Source organism: Lithobates pipiens, unplaced genomic scaffold (genome assembly GCF_037356315.1).
Source record: "Lithobates pipiens isolate NorthernLeopardFrog02 unplaced genomic scaffold, aLitPip1_a1.2 Scaffold_19, whole genome shotgun sequence".
NCBI classification, from domain to species: domain Eukaryota; kingdom Metazoa; phylum Chordata; class Amphibia; order Anura; family Ranidae; genus Lithobates; species Lithobates pipiens.
This window is the reverse complement of record NW_027507764.1, coordinates 161632472-161656643: the sequence shown is the minus strand read 5'-3', so window position 1 is coordinate 161656643 and position 24172 is coordinate 161632472. Positions and strand designations below refer to the sequence as shown.

The 24172-nt window shown below is 41.0% G+C and overlaps 1 protein-coding gene across 1 annotated transcript in view; it reads left to right on the top strand.

The window, feature by feature from the left end:
- Positions 1-16678, top strand: part of SLC4A7 (solute carrier family 4 member 7) — a 141688-nt gene extending 125010 nt beyond the window's left edge. Inside the window, 3 exon segments of the mRNA XM_077491450.1 lie at positions 1426-1526; positions 5100-5207; positions 9006-16678. Coding sequence (XP_077347576.1) covers positions 1426-1526; positions 5100-5207; positions 9006-9087 — 291 coding nt within the window. The 3' untranslated portion in view covers positions 9088-16678.
- The last annotated feature ends 7494 nt before the right edge of the window (positions 16679-24172 follow it).

The following is a 24172-nucleotide window of genomic DNA, read 5'->3' as shown; positions in this document are numbered from 1 at the left end:
CCCTCCCTCCTCTCGCTCTCCCTTCTTTTTCCCCCCTCCCTCCCTCCCTCTCGCTCGCTCTCTTCCTTTTTCACTTGCTTTGCTATCAACCAGGGTGGTAAAAAAAAACAAAAAAAACATAAAGCACACCCACATGCACGCACGCGCTATACCTTTTGTGTATTTTTTTCTAGCTTGAATGTGAAAGCATCAGTTTGTAAACTACGTTTTTATTATGCTGGTACATACATTTTAAATATGCTCTGTATCCAAATAGATCCTAGAGCTCTAACAAACAGGGCCCTCTGATTTCTCCTGTATTGAATTGTATTGTTACTGTACTGTCTGCCCTCTTGTTGTAAAGCACTGCACACTGTTGGTGCTATATAAATCCTGTATAATAGATATTCAAAGAGATTAATAGCGGTGTGGAAAAATTGTAGATACTTCTGTTTAAGTTTAGAGAAGTTCCTTCCACGAGTGTCTGCAGCCCTCTACAAGGTATAACAACCAGCCAAGTGGGTAATCTAAAACATTTGCCAGCACAAGAAAACGGGGTACTGGTTGGGATTTACAAAGGTTTTTCTGTTCTTTGTTAAGCAGTATATAGCAATGATTCCTACATACTAATTTTGAACTATTTTCTATGCCTTTTCTTTAATAACATTTTATTTATGTCATTTAAGTTGCCTGCTGTCTATTTACCTAGGCCCCTTTCACACTGGGGTGGTGCTATTTTTAGCGCCGCTTTACCGTCGTTTTAGCTGTTAAAACCGCCCCGCTAGCGGCCGAAAAAGGGTTAAAACTGCAGCGGCGCTTTGCCGGTGGTATAGCCGGGCTGCCCCATTGATTTCAATGGGTAGGAGCGGTTTAGGAGCGGTGAGTAGAATCCACCGCTCCAAAGATGCGGCTAGCAGGACTTTTTTCACCGTCCTGCCAGCACACCGCTCCAGTGTGAAAGCCCTCCGGCTTTCACACTGGAGTGAAAGGGGCCGTTTTTTTTTTTCAAACCGCCTCAGTGTGAAAGGGGCCTAATTGAATGACCCCTGTTCTCTTGCATGGTGGCTTACTTGAAATCATGTATTCCAATAGAAGAAGTCAGCACTCCAAATCCTTAGTAAATGGTTTATTAGGTACACATAAGAGGGTTACAAGGGGCTAATGTTTTGGCACAACTGCCTTGATCTCAGCTGTTTACAGCTGATTACTTGCTGTCATGAGGACGTCGTAGCCTGGGCACCCTCCTGTGGACTGCAACTGATATCTAAGATATTTCCTTGTAGAGCGCTGCATTTTTGGAAATCATGTATGTCATTAAATAAAGTTCATGATTGCTGCATTACTAGTGTTTAATGAGAACACATTGTTTTTGAAGACTGGAAAAAAAAAAGAAAACTAAAATAAATACGGTACCTTGTTGAGAATGATTATTCACTTTGTCTGCAGGAAGCGGAGAGAATGCTGGAGGTGGAGGACAGTGAGAATGTTCAGTTGGCTTACGAAGGCAGGAATCTTCTCCAGATTCCAGTGAAAGGCTTGAAGTACAGGTACAAGTTTTGCATGGTTGATATCCTTTTGGGCTTGTATACAGTTATGTATATAAATACCTATAAAAAATCTTCCTTGTGTAGACAACCAAAAGCGTCTGAGACTGCTGCCGGGCATCACCATCTTGAATGCGATATTGGCAGCCCCAGCAGAATCAAGGCTTACACTCAATTGACAGCCTGTAGTAAATTTTCTAGCACATTGCAAGTGAATAAGCATTTAAGATACTTAATCTGTGCTTTTACCCTGTAACTTTTTTCTGATAATGGCAGGGTCTCATTAACGTTTATGCTGCTCTAGGCACACATGAATTTTGCACTCAACAATTGCTTACAAGCTCCAACTAGGCTACTGCAGTATGCTACAAATTGTGAATAATAAAACCAAGCTGCACTGCTTGAAGCAAGATGCTTTATTGTAGAGAGCTACGATGGTCTACAATCTGACTCCTGTAAAGCTGGCCATACATAATTTAAATGTCATCCGACTCCTGCTTCATCAGCCAAAATTAAAGCCCTGGGTGGCCAAGTCGGCACAACACAGCTCAACAGACTTTACTTAAAAAATTGGAAAAGGGTTAACATTGTCGACCGAATATTGTCTGCATCCTATTAGATGCAGTCACTGTTTGGTTATTAAAGCAGCCATGGGTGTCTTGGCTGCTTGAATACTGTTGCTGATAGAGGAGATTCCTCCATCCACACTGTTTAGCCCACGGACTGAAGAGTAGAAATCCATGTTTTTGTGTATGTGTGTATATATATATATATATATATATATATATATATATATATATATATATATAGTGTGTGTGTGTGTGTATATGTATATGTATGTGTGTATAATATATATATATATATATATGTGTGTTTCAAGTCCTGAGCTACTAGCCAGGCCTTAAGGGTTACTCGCCACCAGTTGCCCCGCCTCTATACAAGCCCTCATAAATTCTCATGAAATGACACTTAAATGTTTTATGCAGAATTAAGTTACACAAATATTAACAACAACTTTATCACCCGTGCCCATCAATGCAGCATGACCAGTGCCCACTAACGCAGCCCCACCCGTGTCCATCATTGTAGCCTCACCCATGCAACCTCACGTGTGTCCATCATTGCAGCCTCAGCTGTGTCCATCATTGCAGCCTCAGCTGCGTCCATCATTGCAGCCTCAGCTGCGTCCATCATTGCAGCCTCAGCTGCGTCCATCATTGCAGCCTCAGCTGCGTCCATCATTGCAGCCTCAGCTGCGTCCATCATTGCAGCCTCAGCTGCGTCCATCATTGCAGCCTCAGCTGCGTCCATCATTGCAGCCTCACCTGTGCAGAGAGGGCAGCCGGATCATATGGAGGAAGAGGAGATCCGGCTTGATCACAGAGCAGGGTTTGCCCGTTATAACAGCTTACATTAGAATTGCAGTCCATGCGCCGTCACACACAGCCCCGCCCTTCTGATCCCGCACCTGTGATAGACAGAATGCCCCCAGGCAGCCCAGCTCCTCACCAGACCTAATTTTCCACTCACAAAATGCGAGTAGAAAATGTGTACACACACACACACACTGAACTCCCTGCCAGCACAGTGAAAGAAGTGCATAAGCTTCTCTTATGGCAGAACCAGTAAGAGGGAGAGCTTTCCCATTTCCCCACTACACGGAGCGATAATGCTAATGTGCACTAGGTGATTAGGACTAGGCACACCCTGTGCACATGCCTATGCCTATGAATGTCTAACTAGCAAAAGCAGCCTTTGGACTTCTTCACTACTCAGTTTTGCTGCAGACAAGGGACCAGAGGTGGTGATTTAATAAACACGTTGTCAGTAAATGTCCCTACTTTTGCATTCACACAGTACAATCAGGTAAATTTGCATAAAGGCAAGTGTTGCTTCTGACAGTGAGATGAAATCACTCCCTGAATAGGACATAAAATATAAAAATGCTGTTCTCTAAATTAAAGGGCTTGTAAACCCTCAGGGTTGTTCACCTTAATACATTCTATGCATTAAGGTGAAAAACCTTTTGTGCTGCAGCTGGTCTCAGACCTCCTCTTTTTCTTACCGGAGCTGATCATTCCAGCGACTGGGACAAGCATAGCAATTCCAGCCACTGTCTTGGGTCCTCATTGGATAGATTGATAGCAGCAGGAGCCATTGGCTCTCGCTGCTGTCATTCAAATCCCATTACACGGGGTCGAGTCCTGCTGCCTTTGTCAATGGGCGCAGCAGCAGGACTCGGGCGCGCTCCCACACGGGTGCCCTCATGGAAAGCTGCTCTTCGTGGGGGCACTCAAGAAGAGGAGGAGCCAGGAACGCCACGGGGGGACCCCAGAAAAGGAGGATCGGGCCACTCTGTGCAAAACCCTTGCACAGAGGAGGTAAGTATAACATGTTGTTTGTAAAGGTTTATTTCCATTTTTTTATTTTTATCTTTAAGTTCTTCCCTGGAAAAGTCTAAATTGTTTGTGGAAAAACTACTACATGTAACTTATTGCTGGCAAACAGCTAAACATATAAATGAAATGCATATAAGGAAGCTCTTTTACCTGCCTCTTAAAGTGATCTGTAAACGATCTTGCAAAGCAACCCATTCAGTTTAAAATGGAAATGAAAGGCAAAACGTTTTTGGATAGATACAAAAAAATAAAACGCAAACTTTTTTTCCCCCTTTTTTATAAATTCTCACATTCCTGAAGTTCTCGGCTGCATAAAAGCTGGAGGAGGAAAAGCAGCAGCACACTAGAATCACAGCCATTCACTGGGAAGCTCGAACACCAGAGGAAAGCACACAGAGTTCCCTGTGAATGACTGTGATTCTAAACACCGGAGGAGAGCACACTGAGTTCCCAGCACAGCTAGAGAACTGGTCATGGTGTGCTCTCCTGCTTAGTGTGGTCGGTTTTTAATAGGAAAGCAGAGGTACTGGCAAGAACACAAGGGATTTCACATAAAGGAAACTCTACAAAGCGAACAGGATACTCTCTCGTACAAGTACATGGTACAGCAGACACATCAGAAATATGTAGTGTTAGGGTAACAAACGCTTTCATTTCTGAGATTTACACAGCCCTGGTAGGGCAGGAGACTACTTCCTACAGTTGGGTGATGGTTATCGGTAAATATTGGATTCACAAGGCTTATGATCAGCTTCAACAAAACTGCTGTAAGTGACCCCAAGCATTTAAAGCTGAAATCCAGGCATCATTTTGAATGCTTAGGGTGCAAGCACCTAAATTTGCCCTATTATCTACCTTTTGAAATCCCCTATACAGCAGAGCTAGAGTTAGAATAGGGAGAAGCAGCACAATAAGCCAGGTGAAAAGGCTCTCATATGTTGTATGTATCTGATCTGTGTGTTTAGCTGTTTGAAGCTGAGCTTCAATTTTGTTCTCCATTTATAGTTCTAAATGGAAAAAGAGTCGAGTTGAGCTGAGTTCTGTTGACGCATCTGTTTAGTTTGATTGATCGTGGCACATTCTCTCCCTACGCTGCTCTGCAAGCGATTAAAAACAGTAACTCCATTAATGCTCTTTTAGGGTAAGCTACTAACATCAACTTATGTTTATTCTCTAGCCTTGATCCATCAGTTGTAAACATATCAGATGAGATGGCAAAAACAGCACAGTGGAAGGCTCTTTCAATGCACCCTGAAAATGAAAAATTATCCAAATCTAACCAGAGGTAGCTATCTCACTTTAACGTATTGTCAAATTTTATCTTTTAAGTGAATGCAGATAAGCAGGTTTTGTGTCAAATCCCAATTTATTAACAATCTAGATGTTTTACTTGTTCCCGTGCTGTTCAGTTTGGGTGACTTCCTGCAGACATTGGTGCATGTAATGACATGGTGTCACTGAAACAGGAAATGAGGGAAACAAATTAAACCTGCTTGTTTGCATTCATTTCTGCATATTTATTAGTTGCTCGTATAAACAATGGTAAGTACTGTATACATGATACGATTCTCTACATGATTTTCATCAGTTATAATTGAAAGTTTTAACACTCTTTAAAAATGCACAAATAGCACTTATAATCAAAGTTTGATTTTCTGTGTGATGCAAACCTTGACCTTTCAGACATTTGGCTTATCGCTTATTCTCTGCTTACTAATGCAATTGGATCATAAACCTCAGTTGCAGCCTTGGAAAAAAAATAAAATTGCAGATATGCCTGTTATGTGGTCTTGCTATATATTTAAATTGCACTGTCATTTAGATGTAGTGCTTTTAAAAGGGAACTTGTTAGGAAAGAAATATTGGAGCTGCCACTGTTCACTTGTTTTTGAAGGTACAACCACCTGAGAGCTGTCTTTCTTGTTCATCTTTCATTACAAGAAGGGACTGTCCTAGAATAAGTAGACTCCCGACCTGCTTGCTTATTCTGGGTTAAAGCAGAGGGCCAAAAAAATAAAAAAAAATAAATTAATATTCTTAAAAAAAATATATATATCTATATAAAAATGTTTTACTCACCAGAAACCCCTGATGCTAGGCAGTCTTCCTAATCTGCCTCTTCCTATTCTGCGCCACTGTTTCTTCAATTCTTTATCCTCGGCGAGCGGCTCAGTTGTCTTCTGGGACATGTGTGTGTCCCAGGAAACAACGGGGCCATTCACAAAGCGCCACGTGGCTCGCACATGCGCAGCAGGAAATGGCCAGTGAAGCCGCAAGGCTCCACTGCCTGTTTCCCTTAGTTAGGATGGCGGCGCCGGAAGCCGATCTAATGGACGGATCGGCCTCGAGGCAGCCAACATCACGGGCTCGCTGGACAGGTAAGTGTCCTTATTAAAAGTCCGCAGCTGCAAAAAAAAATTAAAAATGACCAGAACGCCCCTTTAATGTCTCACTAAGTAATGGTGGTACAGGGGTTGATTTACTAAAACTAGAGTGCAAAATCTGGTGCAGTTCTGCATAGAAACCGATCTGCTTACAGGTTTTTTTTTTTTTGTTTTTTTTTGTCCAAGCTTAACCACCTGCCGACCGCGCTATTGCTGAATGATGCGGACGGCTAGCCAATCGGTGGCTCTTTAACACACGATCAGCTGTGTCCAATCACAGCTTATCACAGATGTAAATAGAAGTTATGTACACTGATAATCGGGGAACTGATTATCAGTGTCCTGATTATCAATGCAGTCCAAACAGTGCCCACCAGTGCTGCGAATGTGTGCCCATCAGTGCCGCCTCGTTGATGCCTATCAGTCCCGCCTCATCCGCACACATCAGTGAAGGCGAATAATTACCAGTTTTCAAAATTCTATAAGACTATGAAAACGTTTTTGTTTTTTTTCAAAATTTTTGTTCTTTTTAAAAAAAAAAATTTTTTTTATTTTTTTTTATTTGTTTAGCAAAAAATAAGAAACCCAGTGGTGATTAAATACCACAAAAATAAAGCTCTATTTGTGTGGGAAAAAAATAATAAAAATTTTGTTTGGGTCCCATGTTGCATGACCACATAATTGTCATTCAAAGTGCATAACTTACACAAGGCCAAAAGTCTTTCCACCGTACTAATGATTGGCGTAGTGGGGAGTGAAGGAAAGGTGCATATGCGCTGCTGGGGAGCTGTAGCAAGCAGCAGGTAAGGCGAAGTGATAACAAGGTCCATTTGCATTTTAGCAATCTACAAACTTCACTTTTATTTGCAAAAGCAAGGATCATATTATTATGTGTCTGGGTAAGACAACAGGGCTAATACAAAGCTGTCTTTGACAGGTTGTAAAAATTTTCAATGTCATAAAGTGATGGTAAGTGAAAGAGTCTGCTGTAACATATTGGGACATGTATAAAAGTGCTCTGAAAAAAACCCTTTGACATTTTTGTCAGGGCATATACATCTTCTTCCAGAACCACCAGGAATCTGTATATTTCAAAACATTTTTGAAATACTCTACTAAGCTTTGCTTGTGTTTAAAATTGTCTCATAACTTTTCTTTGAAAATAAATAAATACAACCCTTTCTTCAGAATAGATGTTAATTTATGGTGCTCTAGTGCCCCTTACTGTACCATATGACCAAATGTAAATGTTTGCTCCTCTGCATATCATCATAGAGGAGATCTGAATAAGAGAAAAAAAGCTTGGCTCCATAATGCCAAAGGAAATGGCCTTATCCTGTGCAGTCAGTACAATGTAATTAAGGGCGTTGGCATAAATGATGTAAGATCTGCACTCACTGTACTTCCTATTAGCTGCTTTGATACTTTTTTGTTTTATTTTAGTTTTTTCAATATTTATTTTAAATGTAAAATATGTTCTTTGATCACATACGCAGTAGATCTTTTATACATGTCCCTTGTGTCAGCCAGAAGCACATGCACACCGCACGTACTGTATGCATTGTCTTTGCACAGGCATGCATTTGTTGAAGTTTTTGAGTGTGCAGAGATGTGGCGTGTTAATAGTTTTTCCGATTTCAACTGTTGAGTAGAAAGCATGTGTTAATACTGAATTTAATTAGTCTACCTTGGCGTCAAAGGATAGGGGAACATCTTTAATACACTGGTGAGGTTGGTTATGGCCCAAGTAAACCTGTTGCTTGTTAGTGAACCTGTCATATAACATAGGCGATCGCACCCTCGGAAGAGCAAAATCGGAGACCAGCAGGAATAAAATTTACAGAAAAAGATTCCCAGTCAGGTACAGTACAGAGACCCTCCAAAACATCACACAGGAGGATATTAGAGATGCAGTTTTATTGTGCCTTTATTGGCATATTAAATAAAATATGCATGCAGAATTTTTTGTTTAGACTTGTTAAAGGGACTTTCCAATGTGAACTCTTGCTTAAGACCCTTCCATTTAGCAACTTGGAGGGGTCCCTACCTCCTGCACACCCTCAATTTATACCTGTAATCATGTTCTCAGATTTTATCTTCAGTCCTGGAGGTGAGGGCGAGCATTGTGCTTCTTCCATTCTGATGTCATGACTGATATTGCATTTCACAGACCACAGGCACGCAGCAACCTATCATGTTCTGTTTTTGTTGAGTTAACGTAATTATCCTTAAATTTGCGTAACTATCTTTAAATCTGATTGGGTGCTGTGGGTCAATCCATTTTCTACATCATCACTGCACTTTGCACGGTCTTATTAAGACTATAAATAGTGTAGTGGTTGTGGTGTTCAGAAGGTGAGGGAATCCCCCGTGTTACTACACAGACAAGTTTAAAGCAGGAGTTCACATTAGGCTGGTTGAGGTACCCATTAAAGTACAGTATAGCTATAATGATTCTAATTGCTCATGCATGTTGCCTTTCTGTTTTGTGTGCCTTCCTAACGTTTTAATGTTTGCAACTTACTAAAATGTATTAATACAACCTCTTCCTTTCTTTGGAATGCCTATGCTGCTTTAGTGCAAGTTTTTTATATTCAAATATGTATTTTTAACATCTGATGTTTGCATTTTTACATCTAAGGAATCTGTATAATTCAATTTCACTTAGGATCTGTTTATTTTTGATTTTTTTTTTACAGCCCTGACAAACCAGTAAATGTAAAAGTCACAATTGATGATGGCTCTCTCCGCAAGTACGTGGACACCGAGACCTCTGTATAGAGCCAAATCAAGAGGAGCGTGTGTGTGTTTTGTGTGTATGTACGTCAACCCAAGACTGAACGAATGAATGTACATGTTTCCAATGACTATCAAACCATCAAAGTGTGAAAACATTTCCAAAATACTGTGTGTGCACCTGATAAATTATTAGCACTGTAAATACTGTATAGGGTCTAAAATGGGCTGTATCCAACTGTAATAATATGCCACAGAATGATCACTCAGCAATTATTTATTCAATAGGAGTTTTTATAGACCTTTTTTTAATTGATTTTATTGTATATTTAATAGCCTGTCATCCAGCAATACTGTTTAAATACCTAGCGACTTTCCATTTGTCATTCCCAGAACTTGCATAGAAATGTTTTCCCATGTGGATGTATATTTTTAATGCTTTTTTTCGTATATATTTTTATAAGTTTCTGTAATTTCATATGTCACCCACTTCATTCGCTAAATCCATTTCCAGAAATACATTAAGGCCAGAATAGTAAGGAAAAATTCTAGCAGATTAATTAAACCTCTGTAACAAAAATAGAATTACTCTTTAAGATAACCTCATAAGGTTATTGCGTCCGTCTAAAAAGTGTAGAACACTTTGTCACTGCAACTTTACACTACGCTATAGCGCCAACAAAGCCCATAGGCATTAGATGGCATTGAAGAATCTAGTAACATTAAAATTTTAGAATGTTTCTGATCACCCAACCGCATCCTGCAATATTCTTTTACAAACGGTTGACTTACTAACGCTGGAGAGTGCAAAATCTGGTGCAGCTCTGCATAGAAACCAATCGGCTTGCAGGTTTTTTGTTTTATGTCAAAACTTACTTGAACAACCTGAAGTTGAAGGTGATTGGCTACCGTGCACAGCTGAATCAGATTTTTCATTCTCCAATTTTAGTAAACCAACCCCTAAGGTACAGCTTTTGTGTTGTCTTCAAATGTATGAAAACCATGCTTTCAGGGAAAAAAATAAAATAAATTCTTAGCATGGTCAATAGATGTCTTTATCGGGCAGAAGTCCCTCAAGTCCTGTTGTGGTTGGTTATGCTATGTAGACTGCTCAGGTGTTCTGTTTATAATCCTAAGCATCAAACAATGGGTGTCTAATGTCTATGGGCTTCTTAAAAGAAACTAGGATGTAAATACAGGGGCTGCCATTGCTTAATTGTTTTTGAAAAATTTTAAGTAGACCTAGATTTAAGCAATCTTGTCCTACAAACAATGCAAGACAGGTCCATTGTAAATGATATAGTATGTCATTACTTACAGTAGAAGGAAAGGCTTAGGTGTCAAAGGTTTAAAATATGGCCTCCTCCCGCTTATATACATAATGCATACTGTTTGTAGAAAATTGGTGTAAATGCCTTCACATGATCACATAGCTCCAGATATCTCAGTGTCAACGAGTGGCTCAACAACAGGGCTGAATTGCACAGAGCTTCGTCACATCTCCTAATGGCTTCCACTGCTCCCTCTTTGTTGACTGGAAAGAGAATTTCCTTCAGCAAGACAAAGAAGCTGCTCATTGACACAGGGGAGCCAGAGCTGTGTTGTGTGACCTCCCGCAAGAAAAGTAAAAAAAAAAAAAAAAAGATTTACTCTGAGGTTTTGCAGCATGTATATAAGCAGAGGGAGGCAACATTTTAAACATTGGTCTATTAGCCTTCCCTTCTATTTTAATTACTGTATTTTGCAGTGTCTCTTTTGTTCATAAACAATGACATCTGACCCTGTTCATGCAATCCAGTAATTAAAGTGACATTAAAGTTTCATTTTTCTAATAACAAACATACTTACCTGCTCTGTGCAGTGTTTTTGCACAGAGCAGGCCTGATCCTTCTCTTTTCGGGTCCCCCACTGTCACTCCTGTATTCTCTTCAGCCAGTGCCCCCGATAGCAAGCCATTGCTCTGGGGGCACTGTTGTGTGCTTTCTCCCGAGATCCACTCTATGCGTCCATAAGACACACAGAGCCGCGGCTCACCCCCAGCACTCTCTGCTCATTTTCTCACTGGCTGTGATTGACAGTAGCAGCCAATTGCTCCTGACGCTGTCTCAGCCAATGATGAATAAGGAGATGCTCAGCTCTTGTGCACGTCGCTGGATTAAGAGGGAGCTCGAGCAAGTATTTTGGGGTTTGGCTGCCACTGCACACAGAAGGGTTTTTTACCTTCCTGCATAGAATGCAGGAAGGTGAAAAACTGAGCCTTTAAAACCACTTAATGAACAGGAGTGGCAGAGTATGCTTGTAAACTTCCGAAGAATGGCGTGTGCATAGGCACCGATGCATGTTTGGAAGTGCACTGCTGCTTCCAAGAATTATATGTCGTGTTTTTTTCTGATTTGCCACATTAAAGTGTGCTAAAAAAATCCCTGCTAGTTTCAGTGAGTTCAGGTCCACTTTACGCTCCATGGCTGTCATCTTCAATTTACTACCCAATGACCCAGAGTAAGCATGTGCACATCCGGTATCTAGAACAAATTTTGCACATGCTTTAAGATCATTGACCCACCACTTAATGAACAGAAAAAACAAATCTGTTAAGCGAAGAAATATGGAAGACCACTAGTATGTTAAAAAATAACATTTGACTGTGGCAGCCCCTGGATTTTTTTCTTATACGTTACAAGTCATTTTTCACCACTGGGGACATTACAGATATTGTGTGAAGTAGTACACCAGCCTTTAGTAGTGTACAGGTGGTGTATTGTCTTCATGGTGATTTATGAGTGAATCCATAGATGCCAGAATACATACAAGGCCTGGTGCATCAGAGCTCATACAAGCCATAAGAAGTATTTTTTTTTTATAGTGATTTTCTTAACTATAGTTTATCATGTATTAGTCTTTTTTTTTTTTTTTTTTTTCTTGGATTTTCACAAATCCATACTTTTAGAGCCACATTCACATTCTACAACATGAGGCGACTACATAGCCCTTAAAATGCAGTGATGACCTATATTGCTATTTTCTAAAGCTTGATGTGAGCCCAGGGCTCATCTCAATGACGTAACTCAGGTGTTTTGTGCAATATGCCGCAACAGTGCTTAGTAGGTCCCAGTAAAGGACCTTTTATGATTTCTTGCCAAATTTGCTGCAAAAAAAGTTGCTGTGGCAGTTTAATTGTGCTGTTGGGTGAAATTATTTTATAGGTTGCATAGGATGGTGCTGTGAAATCTATAGTACCCTGTCAGTTTAGCCACGATCGTTTTGTATTTCAAATAATGAAATTATGTGGGTTTGACATTTTTTTTAAAGGGCTGTTTACTACATTTGAGACATTTCCCTTGATGATTGAGCGTGACCACTAAGTGCATATTCATAAAGCAGTGAATCTTCCTGGAGCATGTGTTTTAGGTCAGTGGTCATCAACCCTGTCCTCAGGGCCAATAACAGGCCAGGTTTGCAAGATAAGGGAAATACATCACGGGTGATATCATTTGCTGCTCAGTGATTGCAGTATTCTAGTCTGCATTTCCCCAAAGTAATACATAAAGCCTGGCCTGTTAGTGGGCCCTGAGGACAGGGTTGATGACCACTGTTTTAGGTGATTGGCTCGTGTTCAGAAAGTTTTGTGTAAGCCGCATTCACTGCTTTGTAAATATGCCCCTATGTTCTGCTTAAATGCTTTCATGCTGTAAACGCCTCCCACTCCGTTTAACGCATGGGGTTACTGTTTGAATGATGTACATTATTAGGGCATCTGTTGTCACTAGCACAAACCCTTAATTGCTGAAAGGAAATTTAATTTGAAGGGATGGTGAATATTCCAGTGTTGTATAATTTAAGCTATAAATAATTAGGGCGAGCAACTGCCATCCCTTGAAATGCATTTCAAGGTACATTTTTTTTTTTTTTTTTACTAGTTTTATATGTACTGTACATATATACTGTTTATTCAGACATGAAGTGTAGTGAAACTTGGCTTTCTCCCTATTTTTCATTTGTGGTTTCTCAATAGACCATTAGTCGTCCCAATAAGCACAGGGCTTTCTCATTGTTTAGTCAGTGTCAGTTGTTTGCTATCATATCCATCAGTCAAATAGCTTTTGCAATTATACGGTCCTTTCCTAACCTAGAGAGGTTTTGATCGGAGGTGCGCTTTTTTTTGTAAATTAAACAAGGTATGTAATGGTCTATATTTCAGACAGAGCATTTATCATTGTTGATAGGAAAAATTATTTTCTAGATACTGTTGGACATGGCCGTGCTCAAAGAATACTGCTTAGCTACTAAGTTCACACCTTTTGCAGATAGACAGTTGCCTTCGTTCATGTATGGTGGATTCCAGTTCTAGGCTGGTGTTTGAGGTTCTAATACATATCACTTACTGGTAGAAGCTGCATGCTATTTTTCAGGAACGCTAATGTGCATTTCTCGCTGCCACCATTACAAGGTTAAGTGATGGCCAACAGCTGTTGGGTTGAGACGAATGCAGTGCTCTTGTGTGTACATAACCTCATACAAGAAATCTTGAACAGTGTTATTAAATTCAACTCTACACAATCCTGTTTAAACAGAATTTATTAAATAGGTAATAGGTGTTCTCAGAGCGGCATGAAATAGATGTATTTTGATTCATGTTTCCTAGCTTTCACAATGTACTTCAGCTTCCTAAGCGAAGCTTCCAGATTTGCCTATTTGGATAATGGTGTGTTCTTGTATTTTTAAATCTGCACGGTTATGGCAATGGTTTAAACATATACATTTCAATAATGAACCATTTCATTTTCCATGGGCATTTTAATGTTGTTGAAATATTGCTCATGGCCTATATCTGTGCATTTGGAACAGCCATTTGTAGCACTCAAACAAGATAGTAGCCTATAAACCACAGAACCCAATAAGTTAAATATTGAGTAATTGGGTTAGCCCAGTGAGTGCAGACATCTATGATGTGCCAAGTGCTAGAACCCCAGTCAGTTTCAGCTTACTCTAATCACATTTTGGGTTACTACATTTAACCCTTGTCAAATTTCCCCAAATGTCTCTAATGTCATTATAAGCATCTTGGTTAAAAAGGTTTTGTTTTATTTGTGGACTGTTCTCATAATCTGAACACAGTCAATTTATTATTGGATACGTTTTAAAGGTTCCAAACTCAGAATGTTGTATAGCATATACTGTGTTGTTTGGTGGGGGGGGTTCCTTTTTTTTTTTTTTTTTTTTTTTACCAACATCCATCTTCTTTTATTACCAGTCTTTTTATAGGGTTATCAATAGGGAAATGTTAATAAAAGTTTTTCCTTAATTTTGCAATTTTATTTCATGTTTTGTGTCAGCATTTCTGATTTAAAAAAAGAAAATGTGTTATTCCATTTTATTTTAGCTGTGTCAGATCTGTAATAAAAATTAATGATTTATTATTTGTATGTGTAAACATGTAATTTTGATAAATTGATACGCATTGGGATACTGTGGCACAAACTTGGTGCAGTATCTTGATTATGGGTCTGGGTCAATGGCCCTCTGCCAAGAGCTTGGTAGAGTACACGGTGCCACTTTGGTTTCTTGAACACCGTGTACCTAGATTGGCACAGTGGTCACAGCCCCACAAAGACCTTAATTACGAAAAGGTGGATGTGGCATTTCAATTACACTTGCCCCAGTGCCCATGTTTTGATTTGCCACTTGAAAGGCTCATTGCTTTTTTGGTATCTTTGCCAATAGAAAAATATTTCACTGACACAATACCTTATAGCAGTGATGGCGAACCTTGGCACCCCAGACGTTTTGGAACTACATTTCCCATGATGCTCTGCACTCTGAAGTGTAGTTGAGCATCATGGGAAATGTAGTTCCAAAACATCTGGGGTGCCAAGGTTCGCCATCACTGCCTTATAGGGTCATAAAGTAGATGAGCCTAGACATGCGGTGGGGCTTTTATTTTATATTCAAGCGTAAGATTGCAGGAACAAGTGCCCAGGGTTCATTGTGTACTGAGCACCATGCATAATTTTTCTCCATTCCATCAGTTAAAGGAGTTGTTTTTTATCTTTATGCATTAGGATAAAAAGCCTTCTTTGTGCAGCAGCCTCCCCAGCCCCCCCAATACTTACCTGAGCCCTACCTCTGTCCAGCAATGTCTACGAGTCCCTCGGCCATCCAGGACTCTCCCTCCTGAATGACTGAGACACAGCAATGGCGCCATTGGCTCCTGCGGCTGTCAATCACAGTCAGCCAATCGGAAAGGAGGGACGGGGCCGAACTGCAGCTCTTTTTCTGAATGGACACATGGAGCTGCAGCTCGGGTGCCTCCATAGCAAGCTGCTTGCTGTGGGGGCACTCAAAAGGAGGGAGGAACAAGGAGCAGCAAAGAGGGACCCGAGAAGAGGAATATCCAGGCTGCCCTATGCAAAACCACTGCACAAAGGAGGTAAGTATAACATCATTTTTTATTTTATTTTTTTAAACAAGACTTTACAATCACTTGTGGAGTTCCCCTAAATGCTGTCTGAAAATAGACAACAGTGGGGTTGATTTACTAAAACTGAATCGCAAAATCTGGGGTAGCTGTGCATGGTAGCCAATCGGCTTTTAACTTCATCCTGTTCAGTTAAGATTTGACAAACAAATGGAAGTGGAGTGGTTTCTATGCAGAGCTGCACAAAATTTAGCATTTTCCAGTTTTTTAGTAAATCAACCCCTGTTGTCCTTGGCAGTCATTTGCTTGATGTTTTTTTTATTTTTTTTTTTGAAGTTGTCTTTTATCAAACATCGTGTGACAGCCATTAACTAAACTGTGTTGGCTGTACTATTAAGACAGTGACTACGAAGCAACGTGCAATGGTTTAAAGAAACGTAGCCAGTTAGCTTAGCTGATGAAGTCTGCAGATGTAGATTACATTTTTTTTTTTTTAAATAAACTGTTATTGTAAAGAAATTGGATGACAGGTTGTATAGCCAAACAAGATTCATCCCCTGTGTTGGTTCAATAAATATTACTGATAACACAAGTTCTCATAAACTAAAGTGGTATTTAGTTTATAAGTTTCAAGTCCCACTGTTGGTAATACTTAAAAATTCAATAAAGACTTTTAACTGAAAGTTTATTTTGTACCTTTTTAAGGCTGAAAATTGCATTGAGACATTTTTGCATTTGTAATAAACTGGGTGCATTTGTTGTAATGGGAACTTGAACATTTAACAACTGTTTTCCCTAGCTAAGGACAAAACAATGTACAGTTCTTTACTACTTCCCCATTTAGTATCTTGGCTAAAATTGTGTTTTGTCTTCCATTGTTCAGTGACGGTACCTGAACATAGCCAGATTTTTAGTATTTATTATACTGAATACTTTTAAGAAAGCGCAGCACCAGGTTTTTTTATGCCTGTTTTTGTATTGAAGATAGTGTATTGTTTGTGTGTTTTTTTTGTCTTATTTTGTAACAAATCCAAAGCAAGTTCCAAAACCATAAATTATATTTTGTTAGTTTTTATGAGAGATATGTCTTGTTCTACCTGAGATGTAAAGCCCTGCCTTTTTAACTTGTTGAAGAACTTAGGAAAATGCAAACTCTATTTTGTAATGTTCAAAAAAAAAAAAAAAAAAGATTGAAAGCAATAAAAGTTTACTGAAATTTCAGCAAGTGGTGTTTTTTTTTTTTTTTTTGTCTAATAATGTAGATGGAAATGTAGAAATGCATGCATCTTCCTTTTTATATGGCAGATATAATCAGTAATCATACTGATTTGTAAATCAACCTAAACTTTTTACAATCTTGTTGTTTGCATTATTAAGTAAAGTTTGTGTGGTTAAAAGAAAATTGACAATCAGAATATTGATTAAAAGATGAGAATACAAGGCATTATATGGCCAGCATTCAGATTTAATTTAGGTCTACAAAAAAATGTTCTAACTTTTCCATCTGTTTATACGACTTGCATTTATCTCTGCTTAACAGAGACTTATTTTGCTTAGAAAAAAGTTTTTCAAAATGCTCTGTACTTGCGAAGGAATACTTAACTTTCCTGCTGCTTGCACTGCCAACCTCATGCATTGTAGCAGGCAATTCCCAGCTGAAGTTTCTTCCATGACCAGCACTTTCAGGAATTTTACATTTTTGTTTTTTGTTTTTTTTTGTTTCTACACTTGGAATCCTAACCCACCAGCAACGAGAAAAAAACGTCTTGCTTTACACTGACTCCCCCAGTGTGTATAGAGAGTGGCATGCCATTTAACACTATACACGTTAGATGATGTCACCGGAAACCCATCAGTTCACACTGAGGCATTGAGTGCCAGAGGAAACACTCCGGCACCTATTGAAAAGGAGCAGGGGGAAAGCACCACTTCCACCAAGAAAAAAAAAATCTCGCCTATGCTACAAATATGCTGCTCGTCTGTGAAAAGGTCAGACAATTGACCTGTGTACACCTGGCAGGCACCTACCAGTGTAGAAAAAGGATAGGGATCCCTAGCAACAATTATTACAACACAAGTACAACATGTGTAGTACAGTATTGCACAAATGATCACACATCAGGAAAGATTACAACAAATACGCTGCAGTAATGCATATGTATATACAAATGCTAAGGTAAACAACAAAAGTACAACAATATATATATTAGCCAGCTGCAGGTCCTGCCTCCTGAGTGAGATCTGATTTATACTGACCATCCTCTGCATTTGGGGTGGCACCCCAATGTGAATAATTGGACCCTGCCGTCCCGAGAGACGCATATTACAGCCTTCAATACTGGAAGTCCACCTAATCCGGAGATAGCTGAGCCACTTACTTGGACTACTATCAACTCACAATTGGTACCATTTTGGACCACAAGCGCTGTTGACTCAACAGTCATATAACAGATGAGTCCGCCCTCTCTGGTAAGAGTATTTAATTATTCCTTTTGAAGTTACTTCAGACAAGCCGTCATTTCCAGTTTCATCTGATTTGTGGATTATCTGATTTCCCTGTTGGGAAGATTAACATCAACATTTGTCTACTATTCAACACATGTGGACTATTTCACTGGGACTCACATTTCAGTTACTGATACCTACCAGTATCTGTGCACCTCTACACATATGTTGTGTGCTGAGTGAACTAACATTTGTACTTTCTTTCACGTAATTTTATATTTTGTCATTTGTATGTGGTATAGTGCCAGTTTCATTACTGACACTTCCTCATATCTAATTTCTCTATTTCACTTATCTAGCGCTACACTATTTGTCACCCCACATATATATACACCAGAAGATGGCAGAGATCACCATATAGTGACAGAGTATTACTTAAAATATTCGATAACAAAATAGTGAGACGGCAAAAATATTAGAGACTGTCTAAAAATCCAAGGATCAGTCAGATCCCAAAATAAAGCACAAGATTTGAACTTATTTTTTAATGCACCCTGAAACAAAGCCCTCTAAATAATGTTTTAAATGAATGCCATCATTCAGGTCAGGAGGGGATGTAGCTTCCAAATTGTGGATCCACCTCAGTTTGCATTGGAGCAGAACCTTCTTCCAGGTCGGGGTGTAAAAATTTGATTTTGGGAAACTTCCCTTTAATGAGTTGTAGCAACACAACGGCCCCATTGCAGGTCAGGGTTACATGTTTTCATACTCATAATGTGGCAATAGGCCCTTTTCCAAAATTCCGGTCTAGTTTTCCCTGCGTAAAGCAATCCTGCTGGCTTGTTAATAAAGGAGTTCTGCACTGGCCAGAAGTTGGAGGGGGAGAGAACACAGTTCTCATCTCCTCTCAACTCTCTCCTTCTCCTCCTCCTCTGCTCACTGCTCCCAGCAGTGATGCCGCTGTCACTACTGCTGTCTGCCCTGTAACAAACAACTCGGCACAGGGCGCCCCTATCCCTGCAATAGACCAGTGCACTGGGGAAACTACCCCTTCTACCCAACCCTGCAATAGCCACATATCATCAGGCATTCTTAAGCTTAAATGAATCGGTGTAGAACTAAATTGAGTAGGACTTGTGTAGCTGGTATCAGTCTGAGACATTTCAGAATTCATTGACAAGTGCATTTTACCTGCACTTCAAGTGGGTTTTCTTGATCGTACATCATAGGACACAGAGTTGGATTATTTCTATTCTTTATGCCATCTCTAGGTGAATATACATTGGTAGACCAAAGGTCTTAGACAGGAAGTCTGCCCCTATATAACCCCTCCCATACAGGAAATACTTTTTTTTTTTTTTTTTACCTATGTCTGCAAGGTGGATGGGCTCTCTTGAGCTCCAAGTCTTGAGTCCCAAAGCTGGTTCTTAAATGAATCAAGGGATTGACCGATCGTATCCATTTGAGTAAAGCTTATATGCTTAAATTGTACCGGGCCTCACAAAGAAGAAACTAGCTTCTGACGAGGTTTGACCTGTAATGCCACTTTCGGGCGCTTGACCCTGCATAGTGGAATTCTGGACACTACAGAGCTAAGGCATTCCTGCAGGGTGCTGTACAGGTCTAAGGGAGTGGACCCTAAAACATGAAGAGAGTACCCAGTCCTTGAAGGTCCCCAAGTGACAGAACCTGCCGTGATGGGTGAAGATTGGGCTTTTAGTTTCTAAGGTTGCTGGTGGTGTTTTGTTGGGAATACTTTTTTCTTGTTATCTTGGTGGCCATTCTTTTGGCTAAGTCCACGCACGGGGATTTGCCATTGCGCATGTTGGTTCACCATGGCACACACTGGTTCGCAGCTGTGCTGGTGGCCTTGGCGCACGCGGCTTTGCGCACAGAATATTGTGCACACGTGCAGAGCCGCCATAGCACTAGGTATGGCACATGTGGGTTCGCCATGGCGCACAGATGTATGCCCGTCATGACCATGCACATGCGTCCTGGTGCACAGCCATCATATTTAAACTGAGTGTGGCTACCATGCAGGGCTTCCAAGGGACAGCTGTGGGACACAGAGCAGGCTCTGAACCAGTTTACTTCAGAAGTTCATTCCTATTTACCCGGGTCACGTGAGTCGCCTGGTGTTAGTTGGCAGGCTAAGGCCCTATTAAAGGGCCTCCCTTCTGGGGTGGTGTAAATGCTAAACCCAGGTATTCCTTTTTTGTGGCTTGCAATGTCTTCAAAAAAGGAGCGGGGGTAACACTACAGGGAAGGGCACATCTGTGTCGTCAGTAGCTCATGAGGAGCCTAGTCGTAACCCTAGTGTTGTATCCCGTAAGAGACCAGAGGTTTTGGGCAATCTGAGCCGCTGTGCCTGTCTAGTATTATGCCTACTGCCAAAGCTGCTGCTTCAGCCTTTGTCACCAGGTATGATCCGTCCTTAGGCAGGTTAGATGAAAGAATTGCTGGCATGATTGTCTTCATCTGTCAGGGTGGCAAGAAGCTTGACAGATGCCCCTCCCCTGATCCTCCTAATTTGGAGAAGGAATGGGTTGATGAAGAGCTAAATGCTAAGGATTCTGTGCAGGGCCAAGCAGTCTGCTTCTGAGAAATCTGGACCTGAGGATGTCCAGTTAGTATTAGCCTCTCAGTTGGAAGCTTTTGATCCTGACTCTTAAAAAGATGGTTCATTCTGCCTATGTATCCTCCTGCTGAGGTTTCTGTGCCCCCCTGGTCCTCTTTGGGGTCCCTGAGGCCTCCTCAGGCTGCACAGGCTTTCCCCTTGCACCCACTGTTGGAACAGGCAGTGTATGCTGATTGGAGCATCCTGACAGGATTTTCATTCCTCCTAAGAGGTTTTCCCTTTTTATATCCCACAGAGTAAACGTTTAAGTGGAGCATGCCAGCCGTGGATGCGGCAGTCTCTTCCTTAAACAAAAACGTAACTTGTCCGGTGGATAACACACAGGGCTGGAAGGACCCTGTTGACAAATTGGAGTTACTATTGAAGGCTTCCTTTTCTTTGACCAGTTCAGCTAGTCAGCCAGCTGTCGCAGCAATTGGAGTCTGCCAGTCTTTAAAGGATCAGGTCAGTGGCCTGACAGGCCTAACCAGGAGGAGGATCCTGCTGAAAGTAGGGCAGATAAACCTTGAGCACTGAGTTTTGCTGTAGATGTCTTGAAGGATTCAATACAGCAATCTTGTTTTTGGGCTTTTCTGTCTGTACACATGCACAGACTTCTGTAGCTTAAGAAATGGTCAGCCGAGCTTCCTTGTAAGAAGTTGGCAGGGTTCCCAACCCTTTCATGGGCAACGCTTGTTTGGTGGTGATTTGGACAAATCTATCCAAAAGATTTCCGGGGGGAAGAGCTCTCTACTTCCTGTGAAGAGAAAGATCAGGCATCCCTTGTTTTAAAACCGCAGGGACCGCTTCCTCTGGTGTCTCAGCCCCAAGGCAGTTCCACCACCAACAGGGCACTAGAGCCAGAGGCAAGCCGCAGGGCCAGAAGAAGCCCTGGATCCAAAACTCTTCTAAACCCCAGCACCAAGCCCTCTTTTTGAGGAAACACCCCCACTCTATCGGGTGGCAGGGAAGACTGCTTCAGTTTGAGGACATTTGGAGAACAGTGATTTAGGATGAGTGGGTTACAAGCTGGAATTGCGGGGGTTTCCTCCTTAGAGGTTTCTAAGATCCAGTGTTCCTTTGGATCCTCCAAAGAGACGTATTGTTTCAGGCACTAGATCACTTAGTGCATCAGGGAGTGATTATACAGGTCCCTGTATCTGAAAGGGGTGTGGGGTTTTGTGCAAACCTGTTCGCCCAGGGAATCTTGGTGTTCGAATGCTTGGACAACCTCCTGCTCAGATCACACAGGCCCTTGAACAGAACGTAACCTGCACAGTACGATATTTTAGAAAACCTGTGCTGGGTCATAAATACAAAAAGTCAGCCTTAAGGCCAGCTCTGAAAATATGAAAAATGCGAATGCGCAGCTCAGTGTACATTCAATAGAAAACTGCGAGCAGGCAGGTAAGTGTGTACTGCTGCAGAAGAGACAGCAATAAAAGAGCTGCATGTTTTTTTTTTCTACAATTTAAGTTAAATCCCACCTTTACAGCAGCAGCATCCCAATCTGATTCATTTCAACTTGTAAAAAAAGGATTTTTAGTTTGGCGGCGACACCAGATTTTTTTCAAACAGCAATAGGCCTGCGTTGACCAGTGGGAGTAGCAGCCACAACAGAGCAGCCCTAAGGCTGCATCCACACCTGAACATTTTCAGCTCGTAAACGCCCAACAAGCAAAATCCCATTCATTTAAATGGCCCCTGTTGTTATCTGAGCGTCCTGTCACCTGAAGCTCAAAAAAGTAGATGAGCTTCTTTTTAGGCATATTACAGGCATTTTACTGCTTTTTACATTGGAGATCTTTGGACCTAAAATGCCTGAAAACAATATGCTCAGGTGTGAATACAGCCTAAAAGCTAAGGAAAAGTTTATTCTTAATAAAGCTAAAACCCTCAACTTCATAAACGTTAGCCAATGGTATGGTTTGTGAATTTTTTTTTTTTTTTTTACAGTGCCACACTACATTTTCTTAAAAGTTTAACATTTAAACCTCGTACACACGGTACAATTGTTGGCCAACTGAGCATCTGATTTTTGTCAAAAGGGCTTGTGCCTGGATCTCGTATTGCATACTAACGGTACACAATTGTTGGCCTCCAAACACAAGCGTAGGGATGTTTCAGCTCTTGGGTGCCACCCTTTGGGCCCCTTCTGCTAATTTCATTTTTGGTGAGCATTGATTCCGAGCATGCTTGTACTTTGTACTTTCGAATTGTGTGATGGACTTGTGCATTGACCATACAAATATCAGACAACAGACCATTGTTCACTGAAAATTTACTAGCCTGCCATCCAACATTTGTTGGCCGAAAGTTGGTGAACAATTGTCAAAAGGAGCATACTAACAGTCAGTCAGATTTTAGCTTAACAGTTGGATCTACGTACAAGGCTTTAGTTCAGTGCCAAGAAAAAGGCAGCACAAGGGACATTACTTTTCCCTTGTGCTCCTGGCTCCTGCTTTCATTGATATCTTTGATCCTTCAATTTGCTACCAGCTGGGAAGGATGCAGACCACAATGGCGCTTTTTGAAGTGACGCTGTCATTAACCAAAGGACGGTGAGTATTAACTTTTCCCGCAACCTGTGCTGCCAGAACACTGCTGAATTCACTGGAAATCTTATACTGAATTCCACTGGGATAACCACCAGTGGAAGTGAATGAGTGTCTGTCTTCTTTGTGCCTTTAGTGCTCAACAATTCCTCCTGTTGACTTTCACATCATAACTGTATTCTGTAGTGACATGGAGGTTGGCAGGAGGAACCAGTGAGCACTGTGAGCTACTCAGGATATTAACACTCCTGGAAGTGTCAGTTTCCCTGTGAATTTTAGAGAAGGATTTCTCGTGAATGGATCATGGTTCTGGTGGCACAGGACAACAAGAAAGGTAAGTAGTCATTCTTTTTCGGGTATGCTTTTTTTCAATTTGCTTGATTAATCAACAGATCGCTTTATGAAACACGTGTCCATAGGTTAAGTTTAATCCTGCCCCAGCTGGGAGGGTTAGAGTTAACATGCTTTCCGGGTCCTTCTTGGAGGGGTTTCTTGGATCCAAACCAATGGATCCTGTGCATTATAAAAGGGACAGGGGTCTGATCCTATGCGGTTTTGCATAAGACATGATGCCATTTCCGGAGTCTGTATGTTCAGTCTACGGCAGAGTCCAGCGCATCTGAGGATAAAGGGCCTTCTACAGAGAACAGGACCACTGAGATCTGCTGTTCGCCTGAAGATCCCAGCTCTGGAGATCTGCCTTTATGGACTCTTTCCTGTACAGGTATGTTGGAGCAGCTACATAACCTGATTTAGGGATTCATTTACAGAACGACTGGTGCCTGTGTTTGTCTGCTCTGCTGAGTTATCTAAGTAAAGTTCTTGAAACCTTGTCTTTGCCTAGTTTGAAGTTACTAAAGAGTTGTTATGCGACTGTATAGGTGATGCTGCTGATTGTACAAGGTGTTCTAGAAACCATGGGAACCTCATCCATCTGTTATGGCTTGCCCAAAGCTACACCTATACTGGATGGGAGTCCTCACAACCATCAACAAAGTATTCTAGGTCAGTGTTCCACGAGACCCCAAAACATGTGTTCTGGGTATTCTTGACGACCTTCTAATTGAAGACAACCCAAAAAAGGCAATTGGTAGA